Source organism: Larus michahellis, chromosome 5, assembly GCF_964199755.1.
Source record: "Larus michahellis chromosome 5, bLarMic1.1, whole genome shotgun sequence".
Classification (NCBI taxonomy): domain Eukaryota; kingdom Metazoa; phylum Chordata; class Aves; order Charadriiformes; family Laridae; genus Larus; species Larus michahellis.
In genome coordinates this window covers 21,934,054-21,947,754 of record NC_133900.1, presented here as the reverse complement: position 1 = coordinate 21,947,754, position 13,701 = coordinate 21,934,054, and the positions used below count along the sequence as shown (strand labels likewise).

The following is a 13,701-nucleotide window of genomic DNA, read 5'->3' as shown; positions in this document are numbered from 1 at the left end:
GCAATGTAACGTTGCCCCTGTTGTGAAACTGCAAAGCTCAGTGAGTTCCTAGGATGCAGTCAGTCAGGAATTTTGATAGGAAACCATCCAAATGTAAAAATCACATGGGTAAAACCAGATGATCCCATCTTGCAACACTATCTGGGACAAGGATTTCTTTTGCACTGTCAAAACACGTGTGAGTAAGTGTGTTTGTGCACATGCCTCAGCCTAACTGTGGCTGGGCATATCATTGCTTGAACAAGCTTGGACTCTTGTCCAGTAATGTTTTTAATTTTTTTTTTAACTTTTGATGGCTTATTTTCCCACATTTAGGTCTGTCTGCTTCCAGCTTCTTTAGGCTGGTAGATGAGGGAGGATATTAAGGTTTCTAATAGCTGATGCAGTACAGAAAAATACTTTTTTTTTTTTTTTTCTTGTCAGATGGTCCTTGCAGAAGTGCCAGTCTATCCCAACAGTTACCTTGTTTTTTCAAGTAGAAGTCCTGTTAAACCAGCTTTGGGTACAACTACTACTACTGAGGAAAAACTCTGATTTGACACACTCAGAAATTTGGAAAATCTGGGTTCCTGCATGGTCTCATTAACCGGTCACCCACTGAACTGAATGAGAGTAAGGCTAGCTTCTAAGCTTTTTATTATGTTTGTTTGTTTGTTAACTGCTTATTTCAGCTTTTGTCTCAAAATACACTAGGTTCGCTGGTTTTTTAAGACTTAGTATGGAAGCCTGTAGTGAAAAATTGAGTAAGGAAAATAAAACACAATCAGCATATCCAGCCAGGACAAATATTTGTGGTGCAATCTTGTAAAAAGAACTACTAATTTTTTTTCATTTCGCATACGCACTTTCTTTTGTGTTCCCGGTAAATGAGTTAATTTAAGGTCATCCACATTTCAAATGAAGCTTCCTGTGCCCTAGAAAGCCAAAGCGTAATGCAAGCTAGTTGCATTTTAACTTACTGTAGCTCCATATTTATTTTAAAACTCAGCAGTTGTGTGAGGCTCAGCACACTCTGTCTGCATTTAAATGCATTTAGAAAGATTGGCCGCTTTATTGTGAGAAAGGCCTTGTTTACTTGAGTGAAAAAGTTAATGCTCTGTAATAACACATACAGCGTCTAGTCCTGGGACTCATTCACTGAGTGTTTGACTGGAGAAGTGAAATCCGCTTTGTTGCAAAGCAACACATTTCAGTGAAGCAAAAATTCCATTTCTGTTAAATCGCTTTCCAATTTTCGGGATAATGATGTGTTTAATTTACCACAAAACATGGTAAACTGCCTGCAGTATGAGTTTCGATTAGTCATTTAGATTCATTTTATTTAATTTTAATCCCTTTTTTTCATTTTAGTGAAATGTATCTGTAGGGGGTTTTTTTGCTTAAGTTTATTGTTAGTTTGCTAGCACTTAATTTTGATATTTTAATGCTGGCAAAACCTTTGAGTTCCTGGTTTCTGAAGGGAATGATGGTTTTACTATCTGGTGCTAACCATGGCACAGACAGGACCCAGAAGCCATTAAAGCTTCAAACAATATGTGGATAATGTGCTGAACACATTCTCCTATTTCTAATTTTTACTGTGAGCTGTACAGTACCATGCAGCCGAGATAATTTCCAATAGCATCATCTTTTCCTGAGTTTTCTTGAAGAATGTAAATGGCTCTGCAAGTTTCCTTCAATTGTTTGCTTTTACTGCTCCAGTACGCTTTGTAATCATTCCCCGCTCGTGCTGGTGTGTCCAGCGACGGTGTGGAGAGCTGAACATACACTCAAGCAGATGGTGTGCCGTGTGTTTGGGGATTACAGGGAGCCGAGACAGCTTACCTTCTCCCTTCCCCAGGACCAGGTTGGCAGGCAACGTTCCCTTCTTCTAAGGGCGCATGAGTAGGCCAAGGCGAAAGTGAAAGGGGTCTTTAGATGCTTCCCTTGTGGATGACTCCATGTCTCATAAGCATTACTGCAAATTAGGGGAATGAACGACTTATGATGAGTTCACACAGAAACGTGTATTGTCCTCTCTTTGCTGGTTGTCCTGCATTTAAGAAGTAGAAATTGTTGGGTGAAATGATATTTCTCCCCACTGTCACCTTCCTGCATTTAGTTTCCTTTCTTCTACTTGCATTGGTGCACGTAGGCAATATTTTTCATCCTCCTTCTCCTGGATGGGGGGGAGGAAAATGTTGAGAGGGTTCGTTATAACTTCTAAGCTGACACGTTTCCGGTATCATCATATTTTTGTGGCGATCAGCTGCAAACAAGCGTTGGGGACTGTGGCGGAAGACCAGCTTGTAGGTCTCTGCCAGTCCCACCCTACTGGGAGAGAGAGTTCCTGCCCCCATCCTGCCGCCTGACCGCCCCATGGTCCCCTACGGCTGTTTCTTCATGTCACCTCCTCAAATGTCCCATGCGGAGAGGGGAACCACAGCCCAGCACTGGCCAAGCCCCGAGGTGGCCTCTTGTAACCTCCCCCTGTAACTCGTCCTCCACCGCGGGCCTCCAAGGAGCAGGCTCCCAAGGTCTGCTCCTTCTCTTCGTCCCCAGACACATGTTTACTTGCAGATGTAAGCAAAAAGCTTAAATTTTTGGAAGAACATCCGTGGGAAGCAATTTGCTTCCTGAACTCGGCAATACTATTTTGACACTATCCCAGGTTAATCTTTATTTCAACAATGACGTGTGTGGACATTTGTGGGACTGTCTGCTTAATGTATATGTACAGCTGTCACCTAGAAAATAAGCTGCTCGGTTCATAGAAACAGACCCCAGCACACAGAGATGGGAAATTAAAAATAATGATAATAATAATAATGATAATATATTAATGTCGGCATCTTTGAAATTTTAAAGATTTGATATTCACTGAACAGTCAATCCAGTCTCTCCCATTTAGTTCACATTTATGTGCTCCGGTTATTAATCATTTGATTGTTCTTTCATTCCTCCACCTTTCTAGAAAACTTTTATTCAACGTGGATATCCCAAGCCTCTGTGAGACGTGGTATTTTTGGATTTTAAAAAAAACCAACCTAGTAATATAAACTACTAGTATACGCTAGTAGTAGTAGTATAGCAGTAGAGAAATGCTGTAAATAAGAGGTTGCTGACAAAGAAACAGTTGCTGCTCCTGCTGAAAAATAGTTCAAACTATTATTGAAAAATGAAATTTTAGTGGAAGTTCACTAAGGGAACAGTGTATGTTTCTTTGTGGCTCTGGTCCTCAGGGCTGTTTGTAGGAGTACGCAGAGGCTTGTGCGGCTGTGTACAGCGATTTTATATAGGTTGCAACATGTCTGGTTTAACATGTCTGGTTTATTAAAACCGGTTTGGGGGGCATCTTGAGTGTTTGGCTAATATTGCAGAATTTACACAAAATTAACTACACTTATTTTTATGCAAAATATTAAGTGCGGTTTAAAGAAAAAAGGGATGATGCTGTAGCATAATAAGAATAACTGACTTGGGGAAGATTTGCTATCGAAGCAAAAATAAGAAATCTGGGAACTCAGCCTGACCATGGAAACTACTTCTCTCACCACAAATATGACATGTACATTTTATGAAACCTACTTATTACCAGGGGCCAAATTCTGTGGTCCATATGCAAGCACAACTTTCACTGAAAGTTCACTGAGGACGATAGAATTTGGCCCCGAGCTATTTCTTTTCCATAGAAAATTACTTCATTTGTAATTTCCTCTTCTTATATTTCTCAGTAACTGCAGAAATGTGAGCTCGTCATCTAATTTCAAGTGTACAAAAGCTTTGAGGACTCTCTGTGAAATTGCAACTTTATCGTTCAGTGTAATAGAATAAAGGAGTAAATTTGTGGACGTGATGTTTTACTTAGAGGAAAAAAAACCGTCTTTGGGTAACGACATAGACAGGAAACCAATGTAGATGCGTGAGTTTTTCCATCTAAGTGAAATGAGAAAGGTTTGGGGTTTTGAGCTGAGGAGCAGTGACTTGGGGTGTTGCAAACAGCTGAATTAATATTGGACGTCTGGGTTGTTTCTGCGAGCACAGCGCAGCCACAAGCTAGCGCTGAATGAGAGCTGGGTTACTTACGTTGCCCTAGCTAATTTTATTAGCATGGTGGTGCTCAACCTAGGCTGGTACGTTCACTTCTCTGAGGCTAATATAAATGTGTCCATACTGCGCTGTACAGTGCCTTGTAGATGCATCCAGTGGGGAAATGGAATCGGAGAATAACAGCACAGAATATCTATGGGGCTGAGGCTGGGATTTGACCCTTGGAGTGTTCGTTTGCAAATTCAGATTCCTCGGAGGTGAAAAGGGGCTTGTTGAAGTCAATCAGCTGAGTCAAAAGCTGCTGCTCTCAGTGTAGTCCTGAGCAGCTGCCCATAAGCAGCTATTACATCTGGCATCCTTTTTGACCATTTCTGTTATCATAGAATCATAGAATGGTTTGGGTTGGAAGGGACCTTAAAGACCATCTAGTTCCAACCCCCCTGCCCTGGGCAGGGACACCTCCCACTAGACCAGGCTGCTCAAAGCCCCATCCAGCCTGGCCTTGAACACCTCCAGGGATGGGGCCTCAGATGTGACCAAAGATTTAATAGCCGTGCAGGAGAAAGAAGAAACCCCTTGCAGCGTTTTGCTGTTAGCGTATGTCCACATGGTACTTTGCCAGCAGACGTGAATGTGTTCTTCCCATTCCCCTCTCTCCACCAGCCCTGTGAGCGTAGATAGAGCTCGGTCCTCCCAGCCAGGACAGAGCCAGCCCGCAGAGCTGCGCTGGAGCCAGTCCTATCACCGGGTTATCTCTAAAGGTGCTGCCACTGCTGTTCATTTTTGTGAATAAACTGAGAGCGTGAATTTTCTGCTGTTGGCTCTTTATCATAGCAAGTACGTTTAAAACAATGAGTTTCAGGTTTTAGCTGTGAGTTAGCTTTCTCTTCCAGACTGAACTGCGTTACTGATACTCTTTGAATGTGACTTACCCAAGATTAGTTTCTGAATTATGTATGAATTGTTTAATCACCTGTGAAACTTAACAACTTTCAACTTTTCATTTCATTAGCTGCGAGATGAATGTCAATTAAATGTGTTTGGAAGGCTAGAGTTGATGACACGTGCAGCAAACACCACCAAGGACTCTGTTTCATTTAATGCAGTAATAATAAACACTCCACAGACAGTATTTCAGCAATCAAGAACGCTTTTGCAGTCTTTTCTATCTATATGTGTTTGGCTAAATGAGAAAATCGGGGGGAGGGGGGAAGAAGGGTAAAAAATGAGTCAGACTTATTGCCTTAATGTAACCTTCCTGGCTGAAAGTATATTAATTGGCAAAATGGATTACCTCAGATGAGAGCAGAGAAAGGCCTCCATTGTGCGCGGCCGTGGCATGAAACCTATACTCTTTGGCTTGCACGTTCTGTCCTCGGCACCATGATCCATCCCGTCCCATCAGCTAGCTTCAGAGCCAGCCTTGCAAGATTTACAGCGCCTTTCAGTTGGGAGCTCTTTCCTTCCGTCCGTTTGTGCATTAAGCCGAGTTACTTTGAAGTGTTTCGTGGGGAAAAACCTCCTTTCCCGTGCAGAAGCTGCTCCCAGCTTCTTCCCACAGTGCAGCGTTGGGGATACTTCAGCCTGCAAGGGTTAACATGTGGGAAAATGGGTTATTATTTCTTCTTTTCTACAAGAACTCAATGCCTGGAGCACTTGCCAGGACGATGTGAGACCCAAGACCACGGTCTACCTCCTTCCCAGCCCTAAGGCTGAGGTCCAGCAGTAATCTCAGGTAACAGTGACCGGATTATCTGCTGGGATGGAAGGACCAGGGGAGTCCCACGGGGGCTGCCTGAGTTTTGTCAAATGACAGCTCCATGTAATATGCCTGCCTTGCAGCGAAGACTCAAACCAGTCTCTTGCCCAAAGCATTTCATTATCGTTCCTTTTTTCCCCAGTCCAGCAAATGGTGAATTGTTGTCTCTGAAGGGGAAAGTGACACAATCTTGAGTAAAACAGGCATGGTCATCATCTGTCTCTTGAGTAAAAGGGGCCATAGCTCGTGTGTTCTATGCTCCACTATCACTCTTTCCTTCTCCTTTTTGCTATGTAGTCAAAGAAAGGAATGATCCCATTTTTTTCAGGGACCCTCAGTGAAGAATTTGGTTAGCAGAAGATGTCTTGCTGATTCTTGGCTGAAAATAAGTGTAATAGACGGCAAAACTAACACGAACTTGTAAAACTCTTCTTTGTCCTTTTTTTTTTTTTTTTTTTTCTGGATTTGACAAAGGAAAAGCTTAAGAGAATAAATACTGAGAGATTGCACATGAATAAGCACGCTATTTCTCATTCGTTTCTGCTCAGAGTTAAGTATTAGGATAACAAGGAGGATGAAAGCCGTAGGTTAAATAAGTTCAGTCCGATTTCCTGTAAGCCAACATCTCATCTGAGTGAGCATTATTTGCTGCTATAGATGGTTGCTTCTATGGAGAAATTGAGTCTGAACAGGGCTGGAGACTGTGCAACCTTCTCACCCGCTCGGAGAAGGTCTCCCCAGGTCAGGGGCGCGACCGGCAGTGGAAAAGCCGCGCGGAAAGCCTGGGGTTTGCCACTTTTTCCACTCTATTTGTTCTGCGGATAAATAAATTGAGGGCTGGAGTTTTCACGGCTGTCAGTGTGCCACCTTTGAACATCTTCTCTTAGAGAAATAGGAAAGTCAACCACATGTTCAAATTGGTCCTAATTGTTACAGGAAGGCTTCTGAGCACTTCCAAGACCATCTTTTTTTCCGCTGAGCTTGTATTACAAAATATTTCTGGAATTAGATGGAGCAAGAAAAATAACAACTACTTTTTTTTTTGTTGTTGTTCTTTCACAATTTGTACTTTATGTTGAGCTGCCTTTGAAACAAATCTGACCTTGTCCTGTATGTTGAGTTGGCTTTCTTGCTCTGTGAACTGTGACATGCTCAAGTGCCAGCCTTTAAATAGGGGATGGCAGACCTCGGATTCGCATGGTGGGATTTGTAACCTCTAGCGTTTTGTATCCCGCTTTCCCACAGGGTCTCCTGCCCTCACTGGCACCGGAACCATTGCTGTCACGGTGGATGATGTCAATGACAATGTCCCCGCATTCGCCTTTAACGTGTATTCTGCCACGGTTCCGGAGGATGCACCTACGGGGACAGATATTTTGCTCGTAAACTCCTCAGATGCTGACGCTTCTACAAATGCTGTTATTAGGTATGTCGTTCACTGTTGCAGTGTAATAATAATAATAATGCCTCATACCTTGCCTGAAGATTATTTTTTTTTCCCCAGCATCCATCACCAACATGCCATAAAGCTGTAAGACATAAAAGGACAGCTGTGTATGTGTAACTAAATTATTTCGGCAAATCTTGGGGGGGGAGGGGGGGCGGTGTTGTTTGTAGGCTTTTAGGATTATATTAAGGACAAGTAGAGTTGCAGTGTTATTTTACTTTTTTACTCAGTGAAAAGCAAACGAGTTTAACTCGCACCTGAAATGTAATTATTAATAGGCTAGATCTGGATTTCTCAATCAGCATGGAGGTAGATGCATTGAAAAAATAAAAACCAAAGAAACCCTGAAACTCCAAATAATATCATAAATGGATTAAGCACTTAAGCTTGCAGTCTTTATATATACATTCTCTGCATAAAGAAATATGATATAAACTGTGAATGATCATCATTACTGACTGCCATCAGCTTCTGCAGCCTTTGGGAAGGTTTTTGCCTTCTATTTAGCATTGCTTTTAGAATTGAGGCTTTGTAATGAAGGATGTAGTTAATAGAAATCTTTTAAAATGTATTCCTGAAGAAGCAAGAAACTATTGTTCTTGGAGGCTGACAGACTTCTTAAATGTTAATCAAAGGAGCTTTCAGGAACGGCGTTGTGGGGAAGGAGAAGGTGTACTTTTCAAACGTCATTAACAAATTTGCTACAGAAGCTGACTTTGGGGCTTTCATTGACGTTAGTATGAAATCACTCACCCTAAAAAAAGTACAGAGTGTATTTTGCAGCTCTGGTAATTTTTAAACTTTAATTTTTAAGCTAGGCAAACCTACAAATCAGCATAACTTTTTTGCATAAAAATGTCCAATCTAGTGGATAGCATTGTGTTACTTTTGTGATAGCATACATATGTTTGGGGAAGGCTTCGGTATCTTATTTTGAACTTTAAATGGCTTTTCAAACCTCACTGTAGTTTAGATGACTGTGTATATGACTGGAAGCATTTATGCTAAATTGGCCAAGCAGGTACAATATCACCCAACATGCAAAAACACGTGTTACGGGAGAGGCCGCGACCACTTAGGGTCAGCAGAAACCATGACCTGCCTCATCGCTCATTCACATCTTTTCACATAGTAACTGATTTTCACTGAAAATCGGGGTGTTCGTTGCGTAAATTTATGGTCAGTTACTCTCTTCAGTTTAGAATGAAAATTACATGAGGCAAGGTGTAAAGTTTATCCCATTCGGAAAACCAGGAAAAAGTTAGAATGTGGCATTTTTGCTTTAAATACCAAACGGTTTGCAGCGCTCGGTTGATGCAACTTGACTGGGCTCTAGGCTGAACACTGGCCGTGCCCAGCTTCACAGACAAGAGTAATGAAGGTATAAGTGGCGGTGACAAGCTGAAGATTATCCACTGAGGGCTGATTTATTGCTAATGGAGTAGAAAGCAGACTCCTATTAGTCATTAATCGGAAGGACGCGTAGGTAATCTCATCACATTTAACTGTTGTGACTGCAAACACCTGTATCTCTCTGTGTCCAAACTTACAAAACAGAGATATAAAAGTAGCTTCTTTACTTACTTTTGTTAGTTCACTTCAGTTCATTCTTCATAGTCCATAAGAGTATCACTGTGGTTGTCTTTATTTTTGTTATTTTTTTTTTTTGAAAAAGGAACTAAAATAAACCAGATCTATTGTATGGCAAAGCAAGTGTGTATATAATACTGTAATATTTTCTTTCCAACTAGCTACATGCCAAAAATAGAAACTTTATGTTTTGGCATCTTTGAATATTTGAAAAGCATCCAAAGTTACCATTTATTAAATTGTGAAACAATGAAGCTTTTAATTCTATTCACTCTCACTCTAAGAAACTATTTCTGGCAAGCTCCTCTTGAAAAAAGAATTCCGTACAAAGCATGAATGATTGTAAGGATTGCATCCCATAATCAGAAATTATCAGTGTGCTCTCGGATTTCTTTAGTGTGGTTGAATTGCTTTAATATCTCTGCCATTAGTCTTTGTCATTCACTCAGTACCTCATAGTAGAACAGTTGATAAAAACATATTTTTTTCCTTCATAAGTAGCTATTTAAAAATTGTTTTCAGGTTTTGTTTTACACTTTTTAGACTCGGGAATGTACTTTTGTTTTTCTTGGACAGAATTTGTCCAGATTCAGCATTTAGAGTCTTGCAAATCTTAAAATATGACTGGTATAACAAAACTGGCAAAAGCCAGAGGGACCAGAACACGTGAGGTCTTCTTGTCAGAGGTGCTGAGCACTCAGAACTCCTTTTCAGTCTCGTTAGAGCCGGTTTCAAAATCAAATCTTGTTTTTCCAAAGATCGTGTGTAAAACCCTCTGCTAAAATTTTCGTGTAAAATCAAAAAAAATGGACTGTGTCGTGCAAGAAGTAGATAATCTTCTGCAAAACTGTTACATATCCGTACACACCGACTCTCTTATTTCTGGTGATAACCTGTGAAGTCGTCAGAGGAGGCTGACGAGGTTGTCAATGGCAATGCACACTTGAGCAGTCTTGTTAAAGATAGTATAGATAAGAGGGGTCAGCACAGACTAGTCGAAAGGCTGGATTTTAAGCGCTTCAGTCAAATTCATTTTATACTAGTTGTCACCATTAAAGTTTTGGGGGTTTGGGTTTTTTTTTTGGGCTAGGTTTGGATTATTTTTTTGTAACTATGCTGAGACACACTTAGATTGTCCAATTGGTTTGCATGCAGGTGTACTCAGGTAGAATATCCTGTGGCAAATGTAATTTGTCTTTATTCTCTTTTTTTTTTTTTTGAAAAAAAGATTTTCATAGCATTCTTCCAGTGCTAAAACTTGATCTCTTCTATATATGTGGAAATACAGAAGACAAATCCCCCATCTTCTGCGACACCTCACACGGGGTTAAAACATTGCAAATCGCAGATGAAATTTGCCCGTCCTGCTGGTGTTTAGGGAGATTTAAACGGTGCTTCAGGCTCTGTGCACATTCGTTCCACCCTGGATACCCATTGCTGTGGCTGGAGAATAATTACATATGGCCATCGTATTATATCATAATTAAGCAATTAAAGTATGCTCCTGGCATTCTGTAGAGATTAATGACTGAACAGGAGAAGCTGCCACAGCTTATTACACAGGCTGGCTGTCAGTCCTCTAGGTAAAGCTTCTGGCCCGCGTTACTATTTCCGTCATAACCTGTTCTGAGTTTAAAAAGGTGAAGGTAGGAATATTGCTCTCTTTCATAAAAGCCATTTTCTTCTGAATCTGATAGAACCGTATACTTGAAAAAAGCTGCTACTGTGCCATACCAGGCTTCTCTGAAGAAGCAATGCTCATCACAGCTGTGTTGGTTTTCGGCAGGGTTATAAAATTGAATATGGGAATTGTTCATTTTAGCCATTTTTTTGTTTCTTTTGTTTTGTAGAAAACCCATTATCTGAATTCATAAAAAATGTAATATTAACTGATTACCTTTAAAAATACAGCCCAGTGCTCCCCGTATCTTTGAGATTCATTCTGTAGCGAACTCAAGCTGGGTAAACGTTCAAAGAGAAAGGACAAACTCACCGTGCTAGTAAGCCAGAGGTGGCCTGTACAACGCACTGCAGTAAGCACACAGTCACTTCTTATCAAATCACATTTTTGCTCGCACACAGGGATGTGTGCACATACATACACACCGATCAAGGGTCAAATTCTGGTCCAAATTAGTCTCTGTTAATGTAGCTCTCTGGTTACTAATTTGCTATGAATTCCTGTGAATTAACATAGAAATCTTGACTAGCACAACTTAGCTCAGTATCAGTAAACAACATGAACTGTAAATCTTCGTATTATTTTGTAAAATTGTCATCCTGTTATTTCAGAAAATAGTATTTTTTCTAATTGTATTCTGCGGATTCAGTTAAGAGGGTATGTCAGCCTTTTGGAATATTGCTTAGTGCATTAGCCCAGGGAAATCAGTACAGGGGGATGCCTCCAGCAGGCAATTTTGGGAGTATATCCGACTGGATCTCCAAATGTACAAAGGCTCAGTCTGCTCCTCGTTTACTAGGAATCTGTCTGTGTTCAGGAACTACGCTTGGAAATCCCCAGAAATGTAATTTACAGGTTTTGAAATATGTCTGAGAAAAAAAGTGAAGATACATGGACAGTCAGGAGAAAATCCATGTGTTGATACCCATCAGCATGGTGGTCTGAAGAGTATAGAAAAATCATTATTATCTTAAGGAGCAGGCTACCTTATGAAATACTAATCAAATTTTTCCTCCTTGCTTTTTTTCTTTCAAACAGCTATAGGCTTACCGGCGGCAATTCGCAATTCACGATCAACCCGTCAACAGGACAAATCATCACCAGTGCTCTCCTCGATCGAGAGGCGAGGGAGAACTACACTTTGGTGGTGGTGGCGAGCGATGGGGGCTTCCCCAAAGCTCTCTCCAGTTCCACCAGCGTGCTCGTCGTCGTCGCCGATGTGAATGACAACCCGCCCAAATTTCAGCACCATCCCTACGTCACCCATGTCCCATCACCTACCACTTCAGGTAAGCTGGCAGTGCTTGGGATGCTTCAGATTCCATCAACATCTTACCCAATGCAAAGCTGTGCCACGAGGAATGTTTCCGAAATGTTCCTCTGCAGCTGTTTTCCAGGTTTTGTTGTTTTCGTGTCGCATGGGAATGAAAAATGGCAAGGCTCAATAAATCACCTGCAATTTTTCCATCCAAATTCAATTATTTTCCTGCAGTTATGTAAAGGAGACATAGTGTAAATGAGCACCCACTCAAACAAGTGATTAAATTATTTTGCCAGGGTTAGGAAGGCAACGGCCTCTTTTTTCCTCTGAAAGTCCTGCATGTAGATGTTCTTTTTCCACTCTGAGCAATTCTTAAAGAGGATTTTGTCAACCTTTTCCAAAAAGGTCGTGTCTATATCAGGTGTTAATTATGTTACCTTTCCCTGAGCCAAGTGGTGAAGTAAAATAAGATAAAAATAAAGCCAAGCAGCAGCCTTCCTTTTGTGGAGCCTACACCCAAATTAAAGTGACTTCCCTCAATGTAGGAATTAATTCCTGCTTCAGTTTATGTTTAAACTAGCCTGATAAATAAATACATTAGAAATGGGTAAGTCCAAAATACTTATATTTTCTACTTGCAGAATTGGCATCGCAAAGGGAAAGGAAAGATAGTATGTGTATTTGCATGAGGATGGAGAGAATTTACTGAAAGATTCTGCCACACTGAGATTTTTTTTTTCCAATATGTAAAATGGGTGAATACCAGGACCTCTACTATCTCAAAACAGTAAAAGGATTTTATAACGCGATTGCTGCATTACCACAGATTCACCAAACTGCCGTCAGAGTGGTTGGCTGCGGAAGTCTGCGACGCTGTGTGTTTTCACATGCTTGGGCATACATGGATATGTGATGCATACAAGAGAGGATTCCAGGACAAATGGTTTACAAAACAATTTTTACTTTAAAAGAACGAAAAAAAAAAAAAAGGGCTTATTTCCACGTCTTGGGTTTTCTCTCTAAATTTTAAACAATTGCAAATACTTCTCCTTTTTATGGAAGAATGAATTTGTTTACATTTCTTCCCCGTTTCCAGAACAGCATTATGAAATTATTTTATTATTGCATTGGTGAATCTTTGTGTGTTCTGCCTAGAGCACAGTGCCTTTGTGTGGTTCTTTTTGAGGTGTTTCTTTAAATGTGTTTATGAGGAGTACACTTAGGTTTAACTGATGTTTTCTGGCAGTACCTTTTTGGGTGTTTTTTGTATTTAACCTCTTATAACTGGAAACACATAGAAAGCCTAAGCTGTGTTCACTCTGTTTTTAACTTAGCAAAAACCTAGGAGTGCATGCACTTTTTATTTGCAACTTCCTCAGTCCACTTTCATTTAAAAGGAAACGTTAATATTTTTTCACATTATTTTGAAAGGCTGTTGACAATGGTGTTACTAGCAGGCATGGCACCCTTTACAAAAACCAAACAACTGTATTGCAGTCCATTGTAGAGTCTGAAATAGCTTTTCAAAAAAAAACCAAAAAGAACAAACCCTCATAACTTGATCAAGACTTTTGCTTTTATTCCAATCACAGACTATCTAGTGTACATTTTGAAAGAAAAAGCTTAATTTCCATGTTATTTTTAAATGCAGTTTAATAGGGGGAACTAGTAATAATAATAATTAATAATATAATTTGCTTAACTGAAGCCAAAATCTTTCTTTTTTTCTGCGCTATTTCTCACAAGGGTTTGAATACTGTTCTTGTCTAAATAGTCCTCCGCCTGGAGTATAAATCATTGCACATGACAAATAGTGACACGAAGTGTAGTTTTAAGGGGACGCTGTCAAAGTCATTCCTGCCTGTAAATGATTTTGCCTTCAGAGGTTGGAAACAACTTGATTTTTATACAGGAGTGGGTAGTTTCTATGTTTC

General features: G+C 40.4%; 1 protein-coding gene across 1 annotated transcript in view; it reads left to right on the top strand.

The window, feature by feature from the left end:
• FAT4 (FAT atypical cadherin 4) overlaps positions 1 to 13,701 on the top strand; it is a 149,568-nt gene that overhangs the window by 100,514 nt on the left and 35,353 nt on the right. Inside the window, exons 7-8 of the mRNA XM_074589091.1 lie at positions 7,034 to 7,214; positions 11,545 to 11,795. Coding sequence (XP_074445192.1) covers positions 7,034 to 7,214; positions 11,545 to 11,795 — 432 coding nt within the window. The remainder of the gene's footprint in view (positions 1 to 7,033; positions 7,215 to 11,544; positions 11,796 to 13,701) is intronic.